General features: G+C 42.4%; 1 protein-coding gene across 2 annotated transcripts; it reads left to right on the top strand.

Annotated features, from left to right (window-relative positions):
• FUS (FUS RNA binding protein) lies at nt 1-12,515 on the top strand. Of its 2 annotated transcripts, none has more exons than XM_035134550.2 (15): nt 1-88; nt 2,093-2,117; nt 3,267-3,421; nt 3,793-3,934; nt 4,233-4,429; nt 4,655-4,862; nt 6,516-6,553; nt 7,978-8,010; nt 8,453-8,562; nt 9,680-9,809; nt 10,049-10,165; nt 10,998-11,133; nt 11,231-11,319; nt 11,504-11,651; nt 12,079-12,515. In XM_035134550.2, the coding sequence occupies exons 1-15, from the start codon at nt 76-78 to the stop codon at nt 12,116-12,118; spliced, it is 1,581 nt and encodes a 526-aa protein (XP_034990441.1). In that variant the 5' UTR covers nt 1-75; the 3' UTR covers nt 12,119-12,515. The 2 variants fall into 2 exon arrangements, with proteins under 2 accessions (XP_034990441.1, XP_034990442.1); XM_035134551.2 differs by having other exon boundaries at nt 12-88; nt 4,236-4,429.
• The last annotated feature ends 639 nt before the right edge of the window (nt 12,516-13,154 follow it).

Below are 13,154 nucleotides of genomic sequence, written 5' to 3'. Positions count from 1 at the left end.
GGTGGGGGCGGGAAAGAGAGAAGAGGCTGCTGCTACGTAGGCCGTTCGAGGAGCGAAGCTTAGAGGGCTGCAGCCATGGCATCCAACGGTGAGAAGGGCCTCGCGGGAAGGGAGTTCGCAGTGGAGGGCGTTGGGCGCGTTTCAACCGGGGTCACAACAAGGGGGAACGGGAAACTCCCCGCAGCCTTTGCTTTCTTTCCTCCAGGGGAGCTAAGTTTTTGGTCCTCGTGGCTGTGCAGACGATGGGGAACGGGAAGCCGATTTATGTTAAAAAGGGTTTAACCTGAGGGTTTAAAAGGGAATGTGAGGGGGGGCAGACTTAGTGGTTGGTTCTGGCACGTTAAGTGCGAAATGGAAATTGAAGGAGGAGCTGCGTTTTTGTCTTGGGTTATTTTCGCCTCCTGACGAGACTCGGGGGCTTCCTTCCTAGGGGCTTGGATGGGTTTCAGGCTAAATCTCCGATAGGGAAATCACTGCACGTGGCAGGTGAAGGGGAACGGGGCTTTTGCGTGGATTTTTAATTCTTGCAGTTCCAGGGTAGGAGGCGAATTGTCTTGTCTTCTCCCGCCAGTGGGGTAGGAATGGTGGGCGGAGGGTTCTCCGGCCTCCCCCGTCTGCTTTAGACAAAAGTTCTAGAAGACCCTTTTTAAATGGAGGCTTCGAGGTTTTCGTTCCAAAAATAACGGGGTGGCGATAAAGTCGAGGGCAAAAGGCGGACGTTATTGTAGAAGTGGTGCCGGATGAAAAACGGGCCCGCCTTCTAGAGAGCAGGAAGGGCCTCTTTCTTTTTTTCCTCCACCCCGCGCCGCAATCTCTAAACTGCGCAGTTTGCCGCCATTTTGTGATAGCGTGAGAACTAGGAAGCCGGGAAGAGGCGGACGGGGTTTCCTAGTCAGACACCAGGGGCACGGAGAGGTTAGGCCGTTATGTAGCTGCGCATGCGCGCGGTCGTCCCCTGAGCTGCTCGGGGGACGGGGGCCATATGGGCAGTGGAAAAATCCAGTGATGGTCGGCGGAGCAAGGTTTATTGGAGGTGGGGGCGGTAAAAATTGCGATCACGCATGCGCTTTTCCGCCTAGGCGAGAAACGCGTACGTTGTTGCGCGTGCGTGTGAGGCTTGCCTTTGTCGCAGTGTTACATCCGGGTGTTTTCCCCCACCCCCCCCCCAAGCCGCCTGCCGCTATCATTCGTTAGTTCAAACGTCAGTCGCCCGCGTACTCCACTGCCACTCGCTCGCCCAGGGAGCGCCCGCCCCCCTTAAAATCTCGGGTTTAGGTCCTATAAGGACCAGGCTGCTCTGTTTGTAACAATCCGGCGTCAGAACAAACTCGTGTCAGTTTTCTTTCCCTCCGTACTGACCATGGAATTACATTGACTCTTTAACCATCACTTAAACTAGGGTTTTTGGATGGGGAAAAATTGAATTATTGCTGTGAAAACCCTGGGGGAAGGGGAATATATACACATTTTTTTCTGATGACACCACAACTTCCTCCTGCCCACATGATTGGGTTTTGTTTATTAATTTTTGGGTTTTTCTTAGCTGCTGGTTTTGATTATTGTGAACATTCCTGAAAATAAGGCAACAGTGGCATAAATGTAACTAAGTAATAAGTGCTTCGTATGAGAAGTGTCAACGTTCACAGTTGCTATTCATTCCTAATTTTGTCCATCAAAGTTCATGCCTCACAGCCTTGCTTTTTAAAATAGATTCTCTTACCCACAATGAAGCTAGCAAGAGTGTTCCATACATATGTATATTTTGTGCCGTACCCATTGGATAGGTGAACGTGTTACTATGAGAATCTGAACCCTCTCCTTAGTATTTGCCTGAATTCTTGAAAGTTAAAAGTGTGTAGAGAGGCAGTGGTGCACATGCCCCCCCCCCCCGACACTTTGACTTTCGATTTGAATGGGACTTCTGTGCATGCACATAGTGCGTAGATGCCTGAAGCAAGCATCCATGTATGTCAGTTTTGACAAATGTACCTTATCCAACATCCCACATGAATCATACTCTGTAGCAGTTAGATAACTTGTGTGGAATCTGCTCTTAAAATAGCTTAAACATTTTTGTTTTGTCCCCCTACAGATTATAGCCAGTCAGCAACACAAAGGTAAATAAACGCTTGTATAATTCATCCTCCATGTATTGCATGTTTATGTCTCTGTAATCTTGAAGTAGGTCATGCTAGTCACCTTTGTAAAAACATGAAGGATGTTAGGGTGCCGTGAGCTATTCCCAGAGGAATAGATAGACAAGATCAGATGTGTGGTTTGATTAAACTTAATTTGCCAATACCAGAAAATCCTAATTTTCAAGTAGTTGTAGTACTGTAATTTTTTTGGGGAAAAAATAATATGAAGAAGCTGATAAAACACTGCTGTTTCCAAAATTAGAAAAATAGTTAAAATTTGCTGTAGTGTATGCAGACTTTGAAATGGATTACTTTTATCCATTCCCAGGGAAGCTGTAACATCATATTTAAAAGGTTTTGTCTTTATTCAGTGTGTATACATTATAAAACTTTCATTGCCATCATGGCTAGTAGCCATTGATAGCCTTCTCCAGGAATTTGTCCAATCCCCTTTTAAATACATCCAAATTTGTGGTCGTTGCTGCCTCTTCCAAGTGCCTTCATTTATCTGTCCTGAATATTTCAACATACAGCTTCCTTGGCTGTCCACAAGTTCTGGTGTCAAGAGGAGAAATTTTTTTTCTCTTCATGTCATTCATAACATTATAAACTTCAGTCACATACCTTTTACTTGCCTTTTGTCGAAACTAAAAAAGTAGGGCCGTTTTAAAAACTTGTGGTTTATAGTCACTAAATCCTATACTAGACCCACTGAAATTCATGAACCTAAGTTAGTCATGTTTATTAACTTCAGTGGGTCTACTCTGAATAGAATCGGCATTGGAATTTATTTCTGGCCATTAGTCTTTTGAACAAGGTGAATAAGTACCCCGCGGCCGGCATTGCTGCTACGCCTATCACTATGTCTTATTTTCGGGGTATGGCTTATATTCCTGGAATGCTTAAAAATCCTGCTATGGCTTATTTTATGGCTACGTCTTATTTTCGGAGAAACAGGGTAGTTCAGTCAGATGCCTACCAGTTGACATAGCACACTGGATTTGAAAAGACAGGCGACAATGGTAGTGACGACCTTGATTCTGGGTGGGAATACAAGATTGTGAATTCAGTTTACAGTTTAGTTATATGTTCCTTTGCTGAATTTTTCTCTCTCTTGCTTTTCCTTAGTTATGGGGCCTACCCAACTCCACCCACACAAGGTTATTCTCAGCAAACCAGCCAGCCCTACGGGCAGCAGAGCTATGGTGGTTATGGACAATCAGCAGATACTTCTGGATATGGCCAAAGTAGTTACAGTTCTTCTTATGGCCAGACTCAAAGCTGTGAGTATTGTAGCTTATCTTGTTTTTTGTCCTTGTGACTGTATAGGAAAATATGAGAGGAAATTGGCTAAGCTGTGAAGCACACGTCTTTCTGGAGCTAGGAGGCTGGAAGGAAAACAGTTACTTAAAGTGTCCTTTCTGGACACTGTAATGTGCAGCCTTTTCATTTTGCAATCCTTAAGTAGCAAAAAGGTGACACAAGCACAAGCAGGGATTCGAATCTAGCATGCTCATCTCAGCACCGTTTAATTTGGTCACATCTCGGGATGCATCCGTGTGGTTACATATTATGATTGAAGAACTGATTAGTTATTGCTACACAAATTGCATGCCATTTGAGATTAACAAGAGTGAATTGTTTTTCTGAACAGCTGGCTATGGCACCCAGTCAACACCACAGGCCTACGGCTCATCAACAGGATATGGCAGCAGTCAGACTTCTCAGACGTCCTATGGACAGCAGTCATCCTATCCCAGCTACTCACAACAGCCAGCCAGTTCCACTACTGGAAGGTAATAGTTGAGAAATCCTAAACAACTTCTGATAGCAGGGATAGTGGTGTAAATCTTTATCATAGGCTTTAGGCTGTACTTTTTTTAAAAAAAAAACATTAAATCTCCTGCTGAAATTTGTCTGATCAAACCCCAGGCGTACTCTGCTCTTTAGTCATACAGTCAGCCTGAATTCTTAAGCAGTATTCCGAATGGAATCCTGGAGCTTAAAGTCTCAGCCTTTGTATAAAGCCGGAACAGTATTGTATGGTCTGTGTATTGAACTCTTTGTCCTTCGTTTGTGTCACCTTGAAATCAGCAGTTACGGTACCAGCTCTCAGACCTCTACCTACGGACAACCCCAGAGTGGAGGCTATGGTCAGCAGTCCAGCTATGGCAGCCAACAGCAGAGCAGCTATGGGCAGCAGCCTTCTTACAACCCACCCCAAAGCTACGGCCAGCAGAGTCAGTATGGCAGTGGCAGTAGCAGTGGAGGAGGTGGTGGTGGTAGTGGATGTGAGTACTTTTTCCTTTCCTTTTACCTCCAAAAGCCAAAAATGAGTAATATGAGTCAAATTTCATGCAGTGCTGTCTGTAGAAGCCAATGGCTGCCGCCCAGTGAGAAACAAGGGCATCTGTTGAATCTTCATTCTTTTCCCCCCGCCAAAAAAAATCCAGGCCTCTTTGCTAGCAGAAACTAAGAGCTATTGCTAACACCCTTTCTTAAAAAAACTTTCTCAGCTGGTGGCTATGGACAGGATCAGTCTTCCATGAGTGGAGGTGGTAGTGGAGGAGGCTACGGCAGCCAGGATCAAGGAGGATATGGCAGCCAGCAAGACCGCAACCGTGGAAGAGGCAGTGGAGGAGGTGGCGGTGGCGGATACGGTAGAGGTGGCTTTGATCGGAGTGGTGGAAGAGGTGGCAGCAGAGGTGGTCGTGGAGGCATGGGGTAGGTGTCCAGTCTATAGTGGTGGGAGAGGGAGTGGGTTTCTTTAATTAGCATCTCCTAGTACTTTCCATAAAAGCTAACTTCTTCTGGGAGGGTGCAGTGTGTGAACAGCTGAAATATATAGAATTGTTGGTAATCAAGGGTGGGCTACCACCATGTATGCTGCTAGGGGTCAGTGTGTTTTTCTCTATGGGGTGAATCTAAATGGATGTCAAAATGGTTTTTGTTCCTTGTATGCATGTGAAGGAGTTAAAAACTCTTACTTTCTGAAAATCAACCATTGCAGTAACAAGTCTGTGCATGGGGCAAAAGAATCGTATTTTCATCTTGTAATTCAGCTTGGATCTGTTGACAACCTCAAAAGGCGCACTTGATATGAACATAATTACTGTTCTTCAAAGGTGAATTATGGTCCTCTTTGAGCAATGTTGCAGTTCCATACAAATATATACAAGAACCTTAGTACTTCTTATGGGGGAAAATCGGTATCTAGACACTAGGGTTATCCTTCAACCCCCCAGTGTTAACCTGATGAGGTGCACTGAGGGGGCCTGGTTTGTATATGCTGGTAATTCAAAGGTTATATGAATCTCTTCAGTAAAGAGATTTTGCAAGACAAAGTTTCTATGCAGGTTGTAAGCCAGCTTTCATTGGGCTCATAATGCTGTGGTCTAGCCATGTAATGGGTGCCAATGTAGGCTAAAAGGATGTGTTTTGGTTTTCCCACATAGCAGCTGGACTTTCCGTACTTGTGGTTTATGTGTTGCAAAGCAGTATCCTTAATGCTGTTGGGTGTGCGTTATGCCTCCTTTTTTGTGAAGGGGTGGTTAAAATTGGTATTTGACGAGGCAATGGTTGCTAAGCAACATTGGCTCTGGGCTCCTGTTGACTGGGAGAGATGAAATAGTAGAGAGGTGAGTATAGGTGGGGGCAGCTGAAGTGTTTTTGCTTATGAAAAGTTGTTGATCTGTTAACAATACCTGCACTGTTAACAAATTCTGCATTTTGTGTGCCACAGGTGTGAAAGTCAATGAACTTTAATCAAATCTCCACCTTCCACATGTTAGTTAAGGGTCTGAGGAAGGGAGAGAGATCTTATGGCAGGCAGATAATGCAGTCTTTAGAGCTGAAATAACATAAAGTACTATTACGAATATGCTATCATGAGGTAATGGGTTTTTACGTGCTTTCAAAGCAGTTATCTGCATTTAGGGTTGTAAACAACAAAAGCTTTGCAAAAAAAGGCGCAAACTTGAGAAGGGTGAACTGGAATTAACAGCGTGCACGGTATACAATATTTTAAAAACGAGCTTGGTTCACCAATCATGCCAAGAATAGGACGGCAACAAGGAAACCAACATTGTCTCGAAAGCTGCACCACGACGCCTCGTGTAACGTTTCAAGATCGGAAGCAAGAATGACAAAACACTATAGCTGTTTCATATGCAAACCTTCTCAAGGGTGTATTGATCCATTTTAAAAAAAACAACTGCTGAGGGCAAGGAAAAGGTGGAGCAGGTTGTCTTTAGATCTTCAGGAAGAACCAAACAAAAGTGTTGGCCAGCATCTTAATGGATCTGGTGTAGTTTCTAGCAACAAAACTTTTTAGTCGTGGAAAAAAAAGCATCATTATCTTCTAACTTATCTCCTCAGCGGTGGTGAGCGAGGTGGTGGCTTCAATAAATTTGGTGGTAAGTCCAAAGAGTTCAAAAACTTGAACCGCAAAAGTGTATTTCTATATATTATTTTTCGGAGAGACTGATGTTTGTATGCCAAAGAGTTTGAAAAGCCACCGTTTATCAGATAAAAACCTATGGGAGCACCCCCTGTTGTGGCACATATGCCAAAATGGTTGGTTGTATCTGTGGTGTTGACTTCCACATTATGGGGCTTTCTACTCGGCCAAGTTCTTGGTGCCAATACAGTACATTTTGGTTGTATGTTTTGCAACAAGATGGGAGAAAATCAATAATCCAAAAGATGTGTTTTGTGGGAGAATGTGAGAGAGAAAATCACTTTGTAAGTGTTGGTTTTGTTTGTTGTCTCTCCTTTAAAAAACAGACGAGAACGTTGGGTTAAAGTGTGTTAATGGAAGTGCATGCAGTCCTGAGGAAACATGGTAAAACAAAGGTTTATGGTACCTTGCTTAAAAAGTTACTGGTACAGGAATCAAGGGAGGGACCGCTCCCTTCAAACTTGGAAGTGTAACTTTGTTTGTATGAAACTCTTAAGAGCTCTTTCACAAATAAGTGGTTTCATGGGCTTCTATTTTAAGAGAGTTTGGTTATAACATTACGAAGTTTCACAAATGGTCGTTTTGAACATGATTGTACCAAATCAAAAGAATTGTTTTTAAGGAACGTTCCCATAGGGTTTGCTGAAAAAGGCTTGGCATGAACAGTAAAACACACTTATATAGGATTGTTAATGCATTTGAGACCAGTGTTGGGCATATGCTTTCAAAAATTTAAGATTGGGTCCAATAAAAGGTATCAAAATGGTAAATATATATATACATATATACACGTGTAGAATATGTTAATAGTAGAGTGGTGATGCAAGTAAATAACCAGATGGTTTTTAAGAACATAAAGCTCTCATTTTTAAAGGGCTTATTCAAAATGTGTACTATGGTGTAAGGTGGTTTGTTCTCTGTGCATAAGTTAAAGTGTCTCGTCTCATGAACCAAATCCAGAATAGATTGCAATGGTGCTGGAGACTTAAAAGACTGAACAAGGGTCAGTAGAAGACTCTGGGTAGCAGTGGCTAATGTATGCTATAAAATATGTCAAAATAGTGGTTCTCCAATGGTGTTCTGGGTGTGTGTCTGGAGGCCATGTTCCTCTCTGCAGAGCTGCAAAAAATAGGTCTAGTATGACCTGGAGGAAAGAGTTGTAAACTGGGTTTGCAGTAAGCAGTCTTGTAATTAAGACGTGGACCACTTCTGCCTGATGGGGAGTGTTTCTTTTGCACTAAAATGCACCTTGGAACAGCACATGTTCCAACACTGGCCTGTTTCTGATGTGGTCGTGATGGTGGTGCTGATGTGAGAAAACAGGTTGGAAGTTCTCACTCGCTAACTGAATCTCTCCTTCCTTATTTTCATGTGCAAAAGGACCACGGGATCAAGGATCACGCCACGATTCTGGTAAGTGGCTGCAAACCTGAATGTGAAGCTAGTGGGGAAGTATTTCCAGGCTTCCAGTTTGAAGAGAGGGATACAAATGTCAAAGGAAAACCAGAGAAGCCTATGGTGTCCTTAGACTGCTTTTCTAACACTTAAAACCCTTTTTTGCATTACTATGAACAGCACAGAGTTTAATGTAATCAAGGTGCCTTTTAAAAACCCACAAACTTTGTAAACTGCAAAATATATGAAATGTGCAAGATAATGTGCAGATTCAAGTTCTGTTCAAATGAGGTCTTTGGACAGTGTAACCAAAATTTTGTCTCAGTTTGGATAACTGCTTCATGTGGTTCAGTATTCATTGGAGTACAAGTTTGGAACTTTCATTTAGAGGCTGTAGGAAGAACTTTATTGGGAAGCAGAAATTATGATGGAAGATAGAGCTAATTCTCATTCCTTGCAGGTGGCGAGCAGGATAACTCGGACAACAACACCATCTTTGTTCAGGGACTTGGTGAAAACGTAACCATTGAGTCGGTAGCAGATTACTTCAAGCAGATTGGCATCATTAAGGTAAATTGTGCTAGTTATGCCTGTGAGATGATCCCATTACCAATTTTTAAAAGCCTGCACTAGGTAGGATGTACCAATGGGATTCTTTTTTATTTAAATCGGATTTTTATTGTTTAAATTGGATTTTAAAAATAAAATGCTTTTGGAGGAAACATCTTTCTAAAGATAGTTTTCTATTTAAGTTACATTATAGTCCAAAGGCTATTCATCAGGAAATAAGGATTTGTTTTAAGTTTTTCATGTGTGTTAAACTCAGTCTAAGTAATCGTTTAACCACATCAGTAAACAAACATGGATACATATGCTTAGTTAAATAAATTGCTTAAATTGTTAAGGAAATGATTATTTTTCTCCTTCCAATAAAGTACAGCAGAAAAGTTGTCCAAATATCAACAGTTAACTTATTAAACCTCACAATAATTTCATAATTATCTGTCTATGTATTTCTAATAGTACAACCAAATAAGTAATTTTTGATATAACGGTAAAAACTACTCTGAAAATTTATTATTCCAAAAAGGAAACCTTCATCTGGTTGTAAATATTAAGATTATACCAGAAAGAATGAGTCTTTTTGTAAAAAAATGATTTAAATAAAGTCTCATTGACCAGTGATTTAAATTGATTTGATTTGAATTAAATCCACCCTGCTTTCGCCCTGTGTACTTTCAGAGACTAATGGGTAGACATACCTTTTGTGGGATGTCTTTACACTCCAAGGGAGAATAACCTAATGAGCACATTCATTAATCTTTTAATTATTTTCAGGGCTGTATAAGGAAATGTCCAGCAGCTAAAGCAAGTTACCTTTCACATTTAATGGTAATTTCCATGCAGTAGTATTGTACATCAATTGCAGCTCCCTAAACCAGGCATCCCCAAACTTCGGCCCTCCAGATGTTTTGGCACTACAATTCCCATCTTCCCCAACCACTGGTCCTGTTAGCTAGGGATCATGGGAGTTGTAGGCCATAACATCTGGAGGGCCGCAGTTTGGGGATGCCTGCCATAAACAGTTGTAGTCAGCCTCTGTCATGTATTGAAAATTAGATGCAAGAACATTGGATTAGATATTTCCAGTGGATTAATCTGTGTGTGTGTGTATTTTTGTAAACAGACAAACAAGAAAACAGGACAGCCTATGATCAACCTGTACACCGATCGCGAGACAGGAAAACTGAAAGGAGAGGCCACTGTTTCCTTTGATGATCCTCCATCTGCAAAGGCTGCCATTGACTGGTTTGATGGTATGGTGCTGACTTTGAATTACTTTTTGGCTGCTGAGGTGGATTTTGAGAGAGTTCCTATGCTTGTACTTGGAAGGCTTCTTTCTGTCTCCACTACTAGGCTTCTTGGGGGGAAAGGATGAGATATATATAAATTGATGAATAAATATTGAAATTAGAGGAGAGAATAGTGAAATAATAGCCTTCTATCTTTATACTGGGGAAAATTTAATCTTTTCCCCTGCTCTTCTCTTAACCAGGAAAAGAATTCTCCGGCAACCCTATCAAAGTATCATTTGCTACCCGGCGGGCAGACTTCAACAGAGGTGGGGGCGGCGGCAATGGCCGTGGAGGAAGAGGCCGTGGCGGTAGAGGAGGTATATGCCACGTTATTGCTGTGGTTGATAAGTAGTGAAGTGTGTTGCTTGTAGCAGTATTGGCTTTTGTTATACCTGTATTGAGTTTCAGCAAGGGAGGGGGAGGAGGACCAACTTGTGTTGTGCAGCCATTCTGAAATAGGGGGGAGTTGATGTATGGGTCTTGTCTTTGGCGATCACTGGTAGCCGAGTAAGATTGTCTTCCATAAACAATGAGTCCGTAAGTGACTGGAGGCCAATTCTGGATCCACATGTCCTTCCACAGTGGGGACATTTGTTTCCAGGCGGGAGTTTATCACAGTGTGGATTTGCCAAGCGTGCCTCCTCCTTAGCACGTTTCTCCCTTGCGTCCTGAGTTCAAGTGTCTTCAAAGTCCATGACACCTTTGGTTAAGGCTGTTCTCCAACTGGAGCACTCGCAAGCCAGTGTTTCCCAGTTGTCAGTGTTTATTCTACATTTTTAAAGATTTGTCTTGAGACAGTCTTTAAACCTCTTTTGTTGACCACCAGCATTACGCTTTCCATTTTTAAGTTCGGAATAGAGTAGTTGCTTTGGAAGACAATCATCAGGCATCCACACAACATGACCAGTCCAACAAAGTTGATGTTGAAGAATCATTGCTTCAACACTGGTGATCTTTGCTTCTTCCAGTACACTGATACTAGTTTGCCTGTCTTCCCAAGTGATGTGTAAAAATTTTCGGAGACAATTGCAGTCTGTATAGGGAAGAAAGGTAACCTAGTATGAGATGTTTATCAGCAAGGAAACATTATGCAAAAAATCATTTTCACTTGGCTGCTGCCACTGATTTTTACATGGCTCTTTCCTTTAGGACCTATGGGCCGTGGTGGATTTGGTGGCGGCGGAGGTGGCGGCAGCAGCAGTGGTTCCAGCGGGGGCAGCAGGGGGGGCTTCCCCAGTGGAGGAGGTGGTCAGCAACGTGCAGGAGACTGGAAATGCCCCAACCCGTAAGCAGTCTCCTTAGTTGTTTAGATATGAAGGTAGAAATGGGGTTAATGACTATTGGAACTCTAAATCATCTGTCTTCCCCAAATGTGTTTTTAGGACATGTGAAAATATGAACTTCTCATGGCGTAATGAATGCAACCAGTGTAAGGCACCAAAGCCAGATGGGCCTGGAGGACCACACATGGGTAAGTTTAAGGTTTTACTTTTCTGTCTGTGTGAAACAAATTACTGTGTATCCTGTTCCCTTGCTGGCAGATTCTTTTTGTTCGCCTGTGAGATAGTTTGCCTAATTGGCACAACGGCATCAGTGAGAAAAGCACATTTCTCATGTCAGAACAGTTGCACAATACAAATCTGCTTTTTCCCCAGGGGGTGGATTTGGTGAAGAACGACGCGGGGGCCGAGGAGGCTTTGACAGAGGTGGCTTCCGGGGAGGCAGGGGCGGAGACCGGGGAGGATTCAGGGGCGGAAGAGGCGGAGACAGAGGCAGCTTTGGACCAGGAAAAATGGATTCGAGGTAAAGGTTACTTCAGTGGTGGGTGTTGTAAAGGCTCAGGAATAGGAATCTAAGGGTTCTGTTTCTGAGTGAAAGGGGGGGAGGCTGAGGTTGTGACTCGGGTCAGCAAACTTTCAGCAGGGGGCCGGTCCACTGTCCCTCAGACCTTGGGGGGGGGCAGACTATATTTTTTTGGGGGGTGAACGAATTCCTATGCCCCACAAATAACCCAGAGATGCATTTTAAATAAAAGGACATATTCTACTCACGTAAAAACATGCTGATTCCCAGATCCGGCCCTGGGCCTTAGTTTGCCTACCCATGTTGTGATGGTTAGATCCACTTCCTGGGTTTGCAGCCTAACCTTGCGGCTATTGATAATTATTATATAACAAACAATACAAATATGCAAATTCAAAATGTATACTCTTTCCTGTCTCCTTTGCAGAGGGGACCACAGGCAGGACCGGCGTGAGAGACCCTATTGAGCCTGCATAGGATCCCAGACCATGTGAATTTATAAACTTTTTTATTTTGTATGATGTCCAACTTTGTTGCAAACTTGTGTATTCCTTGCTGCGTTTGTGTACAAACTTTGTATTCCCTTCTATTTTATGTTGACTGTATTTGGAAGTAATCCTATACATTTAAAAGCCAAAATGTTTTAGTCATGCATGTATAACTGCTGGGTGGGGTGGGATAGGGCACTTGAATAATAAAGATGTTTTCAGTCAATTCTGAAAATAACATTGTTTTATTTTACTTTGTAAAAGTAACAAGACTTTAAAAAGCATTGTTTGAAAAGCTTTTGTATTTGTATAAATTTTCCAACTTTAAAACATAATTTTGAAAATGTGAAGTGCTATAAAACAAATCTGCACAGTATCTCAACTGTTGTATGAGAGGAGGTTTGCATTCAACTGAAAAACTCACTTTTTGACTCTTGCATTAGTTTTGATTTAGCAAGAAATGGCTAAAAGCATAATCTGTTTAATGGTAGGCATGTGATGTTTAACAACTCACTCTTGAATCATCTGGTAGTGTTTATGAAAGGAGGGTTGTATAGCTGTCCATGCTACTTTTTCCTCAAGACCAGTAATGTCTGTGAATTGATAAGAGCATGCGAGTGCTTCATTTAATGTGATTTGGTAAATCTCAGTACATAAGCCTTTGCTATTAAGTATTTTTGCATACCAAGGCAGTGGCTGTTACATGGTGGGTGGAAGTGTTTCACTTCCTTCTCATTTTTAAGAATGCAGCCAAAATTCTTCAATGTGGCGTGCTTAAGAGTCCTTCCCTTGCCATTGTGAGGTTCACATACCTATGGCTTAAGCCTAAATTCATACATAAATAAGCACAAGTCTAGCTACACTGTTAACACTGATGACGCTGACTCAATGTATACACTGCTGTTGATGAAATCTCCATGAAATGCCGTTGAAATGTACGCTATTCATAGTGATTTGGATACAAAAGTCTCAAAAGCATGAGGGGGAAGGCAATTTCCTCTAGTGCTGTTTACTA

Source organism: Zootoca vivipara, chromosome 13 (genome assembly GCF_963506605.1).
Source record: "Zootoca vivipara chromosome 13, rZooViv1.1, whole genome shotgun sequence".
Taxonomy (NCBI): Eukaryota; Metazoa; Chordata; class Lepidosauria; order Squamata; family Lacertidae; genus Zootoca; species Zootoca vivipara.
The sequence above is the reverse complement of the archived record's forward strand: the minus strand, read 5'-3'. Positions and strand labels throughout refer to the sequence as shown.

What these genes read in the sequence shown, in the direction of transcription:
- FUS (XM_035134550.2), top strand. An exon ending in AGCCAGTCAGCAACACAAAG is followed by an intron (nt 2,118 to 3,266) that starts GTAAATAAACGC and finishes GCTTTTCCTTAG; the next exon opens with TTATGGGGCCTACCCAACTC. An exon ending in GCCAGTTCCACTACTGGAAG is followed by an intron (nt 3,935 to 4,232) that starts GTAATAGTTGAG and finishes CCTTGAAATCAG; the next exon opens with CAGTTACGGTACCAGCTCTC.